Here is an 11,034-nt window from a genome sequence, read left to right as displayed (position 1 = left end):
AAGGGACAAACACGGAAGTGCCGGGGCCGACCGGGGCCGCTCAGCCTGGACCTGGATCCGTGGCGGGGCTTTGCCCTCCCCCAGAGGAGAGAGAAGGAGCCGCCAGCCCGGCAGCTGGGGGAGGCTTCGGTAAAACGGACAACCTGGTCAGAACCGTCCAGGGGAGCTTAGGGGGCGGTTCTTGTGCCCTCTGGGAGGAGCCCTGATGTTGGGCACTGAAGAAATGCCAGCTCGCTCTCCCCCTCCCCCACCTGGTGCTTGTCTCCCCTCCCCCCTCCCTCCATCCATCCACCCAGTCCAGTTTCTGAATGGAATGAAGCCAAAGATAGGGGCAGAGGGGGAGGGGAGGCTTCTCCTAGCTAGTCCAAGGCCCTTCCCAGCCTAAGCCTCCCTGTTGCCCCCTGAGGCCAGGGAAGGCCTGGGGGCCCCTCTGAACCTCCTTCTCTCTCCTTCCCCCCAGGCACACACACAGGATTTCTGCCACCCCCGGAAGGACCCCAGGGCGGAGAGCCCGCAGCCAGAGGGATGCCTCCTGACACCCCGAGGCCCCCCTCTCAGGTGAGTGCAGCCCCTCCCCAGCCTTGGCCAAGCTCCCCCAGGCTGGAATCCAGCAGAACCCAGAGCTGTGTCCTTTCCCAGGCCTCCAGGGGCGCCCCGGGTCTGCCCTGGCTGCCCTCCATCCACCGTGTTCTGGGGTTTCCCAGCCTTGGTAGTCCCTGCCAGGATGAGCCACCCAGCTTACACCAGACAGGCCCAGGTGCTGCCATTCCTTCCTCCTCCCCCCAGTGTGACCCCCTCCCTCAGCGGGATGGCCGGGGGGGTCCCCCAGCTCCAGGGATGGCCCAGGGACAGGCTCTGTTCCTGCCCTCTATGCCCCGAGCTTGGGTGGTCAGTCAGGCCTGCCAGGGGGCTTCGGAAGGAGTTTGGGGGAGATCAGGTGAGGCACAGCCGGGAAAAGGAGCATTTTTAGCCCAAGGAAAGGGCTGGGCTGAGCAGGGATGCTCTTGCTGTGGTGGCCCAGAGCAGGCGGCAGACATTCAGGGCCCTGCACCCTCCTGCTTACATCCTTAGATGGAGGGACTCATCTCTCTGGGAGGGCATGTGTGGAGAGCAGATGTTTCTTCTGAAAACATCCAAGTTTTTAGAGCAGCGTCTTTTACTGTGGGCTGTTATATTTAAAATGGTTGTCTGCCATAAACTGTGGCAGTTAAAAGAGTGGGAGCCATAAACTGTTATAATTAAAATGGTTGATGATGTAAACTGTAGTGATTAAAATGGTGGAAGATATAAATTGTGATAGATATAAGAGAGAGTGAGTAATTTTGACCTCAGAAAATATGTTTCACTACAGTGTCTTGGTTTTTAAATTAAAAATAAGGTGGTCACCAGGGAAATATTCCCAATTATGAATATGCCCAAGTCAACTGGGTTTTATAGAGAATTTAATTAATAATACAATGAGGAATCAGAGAGAGAGAGAGAGAAAGGATAAGTATGAAGGGCCTTAAGCCAACATGGCCTAGACCTGAGTCTTAAGAGAGAGAGAATCAGTCAGTTTTTTTATCACTCACCACAAGATTTGTCTTAAGCAAGGATGTCTGGGGAACAGAGTCTCCCCAGAGGGAGTTCCAGCCAGAGTTAGCCTCCCAAGGGACTTCTTCTCAAGAGATCTTCAAAGGGCCTCGTCCAAAAGGATCTATGTCCAGGGATCCAAGGATCTCTTGCTCAAGAGATTCCTTTTCTTATATAGGGGTTTTTTTCCTATGTCACCTCCCTAAGTTCTTTCATCTACCAATCACTGTAGATGTTTTCTAAAAGACAGCCCATCTGAATTCCAGCTAAGTTGACTAATCCCCTCAGTAAGTCTGAACCAGAGAAAACACAGCTGTGTCGACTAATCCCCTCAGTAAGTCTGAACCAGAGAAAACACAGCTGAGTCGACTAATCCCATCAAGAGAAAACCTGCCCGACCTTTATAGGTATCTAGCATCCCATTGTATCAATTCTAAAAACAGGCATGGCTCAAAGAACTCCTTGCCTTATTATAGGCATGGGTCCAAGTACTTTCATTGTTTAGCAAGGAGTTTTCTCCCCTAAAGCAGTCTTAAGTATGGGTGGAGTAGAGGTCCTCCCATAGCAAGGAGTTTTCTCCCCTAAAGCAATCTTAAGTACGGGTGGAGTAGAGGTCCTCCCATTTCTGATCCTGGCGAGTTCTCACATCAAAATGGGGAATGTTTCCCAGTAGGGAATTTGTTCCAATGGAGGATTCCTCGATGGGGAAATTTTTAACATTCACAAGTCTGAGAAATTTCAAGATTTATAGGGCCAGACGGTAAAAGAGAAGACAGGACTTAAATCTTGAGGCACACGGGCTGGGCTTTCTTTTCCTTTTTTTAAACCTTTACCTTCTGTCTTATAATCAATACTGTGGATTGGCTCCAAGGCAGAAGAGGGGTAAGGGCTAAGCAATGGATGTGAAATGACTTGCCACACAGCTAGGAAGTGTCTGAGGCCAGATTTGAACCCAGAAACTCCCCTCTCTAGGCCTGGCCCTCCATCCACCAGCCTAGGAGCTGTCCTCTGGGGTTTCTTTATCTGTGTCTTTAAGCCATCAAAGCAGAAAGAAGAATATGACTGCAGACTTGGAGAAAACCCCTCAGTTCTTAATGAGGAAGTTTCAGATGGTTCAGATTGTTCAGGTCACTCAAGGGAGATTTGTGAGCAAGACAAAGCAGGAGAAAATTCCAAAAGTACCCATTGAAAGAGTAGGAAAAAGAGTAGCCAGACAAAGCTGTCCACCTGTGACTGTTCCAGATCACATTCCTTGTGTGTAATTTGTGGCTTTTCTCTGGAATGGTGAATTACCGACTTCATGATCAAGGAGCCATCAGGCAACCATCACTGCACTCAAGACTCAAAATCATGTAACCTGAAAGCTCTTAATGTGGAGCAGAAACATTTCCAGGATTCACATGCAGAGAATATATTTTATCCCACAAGTTTTATTTGATTTTCTTTTAGTTAGAATTCATCCTGGCGGCAGGATCAGTTATTAGAAATAATTGCTCTGAACACTCCTCATGGTTTCCTTGTTCTTTCACTGAAAAAGCCATGTGTACCCTTAATACATCCTTAAGAACTTCTTTAAAATGCTGGATTGGAAGACCTTGTCAGCTCCTGCTTGCAAATTGTGACATTCTGAGGCCAGGCAGTGTATAAACTTAAGCCTTCCTAGACATTACAAAAGATGTGTCATGATTTAAGATTGAATTTTCTCCATTAGTATCAATGCAATTTCCCTGAACAATCTGCAGGGATCTAAAAAAAAACACTACCCACAAGCAGAGGATAAACTGTGGGAGTAAAAACATCGATGAAAAGCAACTGCTTGACTATAGGGTTGGAGGAGATAAGACTGAGGAGAGACTCTAAATGAACATTATAATGCAAATTCCAACAACAGGGAAATGGGTTCGAATCAAGAACACATGTGATAACCAGTGGAATCATGTGTCAGCTATGGGAGAGGGAAAGGCGGGGGCGGGGGGGAGGAAAAGAAAACGATATTTATTTCCAATGAATAATGTATGAAAACGACCAAATAAAATAATGTTTAAATAAAAAAAAAAGATTGAATTTTCTCTGTGGAATTTTGATTTTGCATTCTCAGGGGTTTCTTAAGCTCACGTTTTTTAATAAGTTTACTAATAATTATTTTATCAATAACTATCCCTAAGGATGATGATCTCTGTGGTTAAATTTTTAGAGTTCTGACCATCTTTCTTGGGTGAATACTACGTTTGAATTTCTGTCTTCATGCAGTTCAGGACTAAGTTTTTCTGTTAATTATCTTTGGGGGGGGGGCAGCTGGGTAGCTCAGTGGATTGAGATCCAGGCCTAGAGATGGGAGGTCCTAGGTTCAAATCTGACCTGAGACCCTTCCCAGCTGTGTGACCCTGGGCAAATCCCTTAACCCCCATTGCCTAGCCCTTATCACTCTTCTGCCTTGGAAACAATACACAGTATTCATTCCAAGACAGAAGGTAAGGGTTTATTATTAAAAATATATATATCTTTGGAAGTGTTATAAAGTCACTTTCAATATTGTGCATTTTCTATACACTTGACCATTGTTACATCATGCTCCTATTTATTCTTCTTTTATTGTAAACCTCAACCCTATAATGACAGAAGTAGAGAAAATTATTTTTTATAAAGAACAGTAGTATAGCATGTAATGCACATTCAAGAATTATCAAAGTCCCCAAAGTTATAATAGCCCTTTTAATGACAATGGAAAACAAACCCAGTATCATATTTAACATGAGTCTGCCGTATGACATATAAAGAAAATAGATACTCTAAGGATGATTTTACAGTTATGACCTAATGTTCTAAAATATTTTTGGTCACCAGGGAATATCCCAAATAAAATACCCAAGTGTGAACTTTAAAACTACTGCACCGTACTCAGACCTTACTTTAGGGGAAGGCAAAGTTGTAATCTCCTGATTGTAACAATGGAGCTATTTGGTCTAACAGAATCAGGAATGTCTTGTGAACTTTACATTGTTCTACCCTACTTAAGCTAACAAGGTCAGGAATGTCTACCCCCATACTTAAGGATTAAGTATCTAGGAGGATGGCCTTTGATAGACGTGTGCAGAAACAGCTGACAGCGTAAGTCAAGCTAATATACCATTGGTACAGATAAGATGCAGGAAAGTGATGTAAAACCGTTTATATAGGGTGCATCACTTCCTCTCTTCATGGTCTTTTCCTGGAGAGGTGGATCTGGCTGGTGACTTCCTGTGAGGAGGCCTCGGTGCCAGTTCGATCCTGGAACTCAGTCTGGAGGAGCTCCCTCAGACAGCTTCCTTGAGAGGGTCTCATGGTGAGTGATAAGTCTGACTCTCTTTTCCCTTGGCCCTCAGGGGAGGCCCCCTTGGCCAAGACCTTTAACTCTTGCCTGGCTCAGCCTGAGCCGGAGCAGTTTAAAGTAACTCTTTCCTCTCTCTCTCTTCCTTAAGTCCTTTTTTTTCTATATTAATTAAAATCACCATAATTTCCAGCTGATTTGGTTATTTTATTATTTGGGATTTATATGCCATGGCAACCAATAATTAAACATAGTTTAGTTCACAAAGCTAAAATTATCCTTTACACAAGTCAGCTTGGAAATTTATGGTTGTTTAAATAATATAGAGGGAAGGAATTAAAGAGGAGAGGGAAAAGTATAGGATTTCTCCCTCCTGGCCTGTGCCAGGGGTAGTTCAAAGTCCTCTGCCACAAGATCTTTGAAGATTAAAGACTTTTTTTAAGAGGATAGTTTGGAAGGTAAAGGAGAAAAGAATCAGGCTAAACTCTGAGAGAGCTCAGAGAAGACATCTCACCTCAACTAGGTAACTAGGCTTTTTCCACTATAATATCAAGGAAAACGCACTGCTAACCTGGACAATAGCTGCTGCCACGACAAGATGCTGAAATGCTCAACACGCTGCCACAGCCACCTCTCCACTGCAAAAGAGGTCGGAGAGAGGAAGTCACGCAAAATATATAGACAGTTTTTACATCACTTTCCTGCACCTCACATGTACCAATGGTAGCTTAAGCTTGATTTAGGACAGCCCAGGGGTCTGTCAGTTGTTTCTGATTTGTCATTTGTTAGCACATGTCTGTCATAGGCCATCCTCCTAAATACTTAATCCTTAAGTAAGAGTGTAGACATTCCTGTTTTTGTTAGACTAAGGTGGAGTAATCTAAAGTTTACAATACTTGTCACAAGATTTTTAGGTGTAGCAATGTTTCAAGCTTGGCTGAGATATTTTAAAAATCTATTACTGCAATCAATACAAAAATGTGGCAGAGGGGTCTAGAAAAATCAAAACCTCTATACTGTTTATGTTGGGTGTAAGAATGTCACCCCGAATCTAGAGATCATTCTGGTGAAAGGGTAAAGTGAGCTCAGGAGTTTCAAATCAGAGATGCCCCTCTTTTGGGAGCCATCCAGGGGTACCATGCCCTGGGATCAACTTCCCAACTCCTTTGATATGAGACTCTAATGTCTCGTTTGAAGGTGGGGATTATAAATGTATTTCACTTCAGCTACTAAAATGGGCCTTAACCTCGTGTTACAAGTAACTAAAAGGCAAAATGATCACAGTTGAGAAAAAAAAATCTAAAATTCATGTTTGAAGAACCCTTCAAATCAATTTGAGATATTTAGCTCATTAAATTTTCCAAAGGTGGTTATACAATTGTAAGCAGTTTTGATGAAGTCCATCCATCCTCTATATGACATTTACAAAGCCAAAATAGAAAAAAAGCTGTTTTTATATGGGCTTATTCAATATTTGTTCAGGATAGTTATAGGGGAAATGTAACAGAATATGACAGTAGTTAAAACACAGATTAAAATGATTCAGTGTAACAGAATAGTATTGAGTACATTAATATATGGACTTAAAACAAAAAAATTAAATCTTAAACAAAACAATTATTGAAATACAATAAAATACAGAGACTTTCATTTTTAAAAAAATGGAATTTGAAAGGGCTTAAAATTTTAACCTCCAGTCTCTTTAAAGTTCCTTTTTCTATCCTTGAGATTCCTTTTGTTAGTGCTCTGGTATTCTCCATAGTGAGGAAGAACATGGGTTTGAGGAATCCCAAACTGGTCAGGCCCAAATGGCAAAGAGTTGCAGGAAGATTAATTTCTCTCCTGAAGCTCAGACAAGCTGTTTGAAATAGGTAATACAGTATTTCATAGAATATTCCATGCTTATAATCAACTTCCTGTTTGGAAGAGTCTCTTCTCCTTGTCCCCTCCCCCCCAACCAGCTCCCCTGCCACATGGAGGCTAATTGTTGCCTAAGGAAAGAACATCCTAGTTTGTTTTTTACCACCAGCCCTGAGGAGGGGCTCCAAGGATTCCTAGTTTCTTATCAGCAGGATCAGCAACAGGGGAGGCTGATTTAGGAGCAGAGCTTGAGATCTGGAGGAGGATTGGGGAGAGTGGTAGTCTGGGACTGAGGCCAGAGCTCGGTGAGCAATCTGGGTCATGAAGGTCAGGAGTGGATGGCTGGGACAACCCAGGAGGCTGGGGGAGACAGCAGGAACAGGAGGAATAGTAGAGGCAAGCTGCTGGAATTTAGGAGCAGTAGCAAGCAGAATCAGGAGAAGCGGCTTTGAGAGGGTGAGTGGGTAATTGGAGTGGGATAATAGCCTTGGCAGGAGAAACATGGCTTAAAAAAATTATCTAGGCTATCTTAAAAATTGAGAGTTTTTCTCATCCCTTCTTGTCTCCAACTATAAAAATTAAAATTAAATCTCAAATAATAAAAGTATTATATTTTTAAGGGATTTATTAAAATGATCATTAGAAATCAAGGAATAAAGAGGATACAAAATAAACACCTCATGCCCATGACTGGTTACCCACTTTTCAGAATTCCCACCTTACCACCATCACTGCTAATTCGGCATCATGCCAAAAAAGCAGAAAGAGCCTCAATGTACACTTTTTTATCCTCTGTCTACAGGAAGTCAGTGGGCTGTCAGGATATGTGGTTGATTTTTAGGGTAACAGATTTTCAATTATACTCTTCTTGGAAACTCTTCAAAAAAAATATTCTTACCAGATCAACTCTGACAGTTGTGATGAGAAGGAATTTCAGATCACCTCTATTTCTCCACCACAGAATCTCATACTTCACTCAGAGAGCATTTCCCATCTCCCTGATTCCACAGGGAAAAGCATTTTAGAGTAACACACTTCTCCATGTTTTACTCTTCACAACATGAATCTCACTTCAGACACAGAATGCTTTTGTCAGTATTCCTCTGGGCTCTGAATGACTGCAGTGCTTCTGGCTCTGACAATCTTCAAGGTTAGGCCTTTGGGTAAATCTGTTGTATGCATCAGTTTCTTCCAGTCAGTAGATTAGGGTTGTACTAGATGAATTCTGAGGTCTAAATCCTGTGACTTTCTGGTTTAGAGGTATAGGAAGTGAAAAAAGAAAAAAAGCAGAAAAGATAGAGAATAGGTCTTTATTGAGAGAGAAAAAAAATTGGCTTCTACTGTCCCCTCCACTCTGCTCAGCTCCCCTGAACTGGCTCCAGGTCTGATTGAAAGGTCCCTCTCTAGCAGGTGATTGGTCCATTTCTAGACCAATCCCATGCCAGGAAGTAGGGTGGAGGAAACCGTGGGAGGTGCACAGCATGCTGGAGAATATAGTTCCAGCATACAATCCTTTTCTCAAAACCCACAGGGATCAATAACATTCAAGGATGTGGCTGTGGACTTCACCCAGGAAGAGTGGTGTCTACTGGACCATTCTCAGAAAGAGCTGTACCTGGAGGTCATGCTGGAGAATGTGCAGAATCTACTCTCTGTGGGTAAGGACCATTTCCTGTGTTAACTCTGAATCTGCCATTAAGAGAATGTCTTGGGGGGCACCTGGGTAGCTCAGTGGATTAAGAGCCATGCCTAGAGATGGGAGATCCTAGGTTCAAATCTGGCCTCAGACACTTCCCAGTTGTATGATCCTGGGCAAGTCACTTAACCCCCATTGCCTAGCCTTTACCACTCTTCTGACTTGGAACCAATACACAGTATTGACTCCAAGACAGAAGGTAAGGGTTTAAAAAAGAGAGAGAGGATGTCTTTATTCTGAGCCAGATGTACAGGGTTTTGAGCCTTTGTCAGTGATTTAAAAAGCATAAGTGCTGATCTCGGCCCAGGGGTCTCCTTGTGGAAGCTTTTCATAAAAAAAAAAAAAATCTTTGAATTATGTGATGGGAAGATGAGACATTCCCTTCTTGTCCTTAAAATTGTTTTTCCTTTGTTTCTGATAGCTTCAGGTGAAAACTTAAACCAGTGTTACAGATTTATATTCCTGAAGCTAATCTCAGAAGTCATCTAGTCCAGCCCCTAATTATACCTGAAATTTGTGGACAAATGTTCTATTTACACCCAATCAGCTTTTCTTTGAAGATGGGCATTGAAGGGAACCCTTGTAAGAGTTAAAATAGTGAAGCCCATAAACTGAAGTGAGTTAAAATGGTGGAAGATATAAATTGTGATAGATATAAAAGAGGGTGAGTAAATTTGACTGCAGAAAATATGTTTTACTACAGTGTCTTGGTTTTTAAATCAAATATAAGGTGGTCGCCCAGGGAAATATTCCCAATTATTCAAATACCCAAGTCAATTGGGTTTTATAGAGATTTTAATTAATACAAATGTGGAATTAAAGAAAAGAGAGAAAGAGAGAAAAAGGAAATAAATATGAAGGCTGTTAAGCCAACATGGCCTAGACCTGAGTCTTAAGAGAGAGAGATCAGTCAGTCAGTCTTTTAACACTCACCACAAGGTCTGCCTAAGCAAGGATTCTAGTGACACCAGGCCAGCTCCATCTCAGCTGACTTCACCAGAGAGCCTTCCAGCCAGAGACTGTTCCAAAGGGCCTCTCTCCAAAGCCTCCAGAGGGACAGAGTCCCCTCAGAGGAGCTCCAGCGAGACCTCCTTAGAGATTGTCCTCCAAGAGCTTCCCTTCTCCAGAGCCTCTCTCAAGAGATTCTTCCCAAGCGATCCTCATCAGAGATCCTCCAAAAGGATTTTCCTTTCTCCTCAAGAGATTCTGCTTTTTCTTATATAGGGGTTTTTCTCCTATGTCACCTCCCCTAAGTCCTTACATCTACCAATCACTGTAAATGTTTTCCAAAGGACTGCCCATCCGAATTCCTGCTAAGTCGACTAATCTCCTCAGTAAGTCTGAATCAGAAAAAATGCTGCTGTGTCTACTAATCTCCGCAGTAAGTCTAAACCAGTGAAAACACAGCTGAGTCAACTAATCTCATTAAGAGAAAACTTGCCCGACCCTTTTAGGTACCTAGCATCCCATTGTATCAATTTTAAAAAACAGGCATGGCTCAAAGAACTCCCTGCCCCACTACAAGCATGGGTCCAAGCACTTTCATTGTTCATCAAGGAGTTTTCTCCCCTAAAGCAGTCTTAAGTACGGGTGGAGTAGAGGTCCTCCCATAGCAAGGAGTTTTCTCCCCTAAAGCAGTCTTAAGTACGGGTGGAGTTGAGGTCCTCCCATTTCTGGTCCTGGTGAATTCTCACATCAAAATGGGGAATGTTCCCAGTCCAATGGGGAAATTTTTAACATTCACAAGTCTGAGAAATTTCAAGGTTTACACCCTCTACCTGCCAAAGCAACCCCTTCCCCTTTGGGCTGTGTCTGGGCTTTTGAAAGGACCTTCTTAATAATAATATTAAGTATTAATGGGAGAGGTGATGCCAAGAATTTGGCATAGGAGATGCAAAAGCTAGACCTGCCCTCAGAATGTCAAAGCAACCTTTAAATGTGCTTATTAAATGCCAGAGTCACAGAATGAACATGGGTAAGAATGAGGAAGCTATCCTGAGGAAAACAACTTGAAAATTAGGCTGAAAGGCTATATTTTGAAGGATAAGGAGGGAATTGGAAGTAAAACTGCACAAAAAGAACTGATGTGAACAGGGGGTTCAGCAACACCTCCCTGATATCTGGTGTCCTACAAGTGTTCTGAGAAGTTCTCGTTGGGGTAAAGAGGTGGTGAGTATTGTAAGAAGGGCAGCAAAATCAAAAGGACCACTGACACAGATGTCTCATGTCTCATGACATAAATGGCAACTTTATTGAGGGAGGGCATAATGCTTATAAGAAACTGAGTTTTTACTATATTTAGCATCCAATCATACTGAGTGGTTACCCTAACCATACTCATCCACATGGTTACTACAAGCAATGTTTATGTGGCGAAAGATAATTAAGGATATCCATAAGATACATGAACACAAACTGAAGATAGCATCTCTTCTATTAGGGTCTCAGGGATCTCATACACAAAGCTAGAGTTTCTAGGGCAAGCTATCCTAGATTTATACCTAGGTCACTAAAGCTTATTCAGTACTCGGGGACCTATCAGAGGAGTGCAGATAATCCATCTCCCAACTACTGCTCTAAGTTCTGAACCTGGGCACAA

General features: G+C 42.9%; 1 protein-coding gene across 3 annotated transcripts in view; it reads left to right on the top strand.

The window, feature by feature from the left end:
- Positions 1-11,034, top strand: part of LOC100618836 (zinc finger protein OZF-like) — a 28,221-nt gene that overhangs the window by 12,771 nt on the left and 4,416 nt on the right. For 2 of the 3 annotated variants that reach the window (XM_016432951.2, XM_056820342.1), the window contains exons 2-3: positions 461-558; positions 8,271-8,397. In XM_016432951.2, the coding sequence (XP_016288437.1) occupies positions 461-558; positions 8,271-8,397 (225 nt within the window). Of the gene's footprint in view, positions 1-35; positions 130-460; positions 559-8,270; positions 8,398-11,034 lie in introns of those variants that run through there. The other variant, XM_056820341.1, reaches the window with a different exon arrangement.

Source organism: Monodelphis domestica, chromosome 3 (genome assembly GCF_027887165.1).
Source record: "Monodelphis domestica isolate mMonDom1 chromosome 3, mMonDom1.pri, whole genome shotgun sequence".
Classification (NCBI taxonomy): Eukaryota; Metazoa; Chordata; class Mammalia; order Didelphimorphia; family Didelphidae; genus Monodelphis; species Monodelphis domestica.
This window is presented reverse-complemented; position numbering and strand designations above follow the sequence as displayed.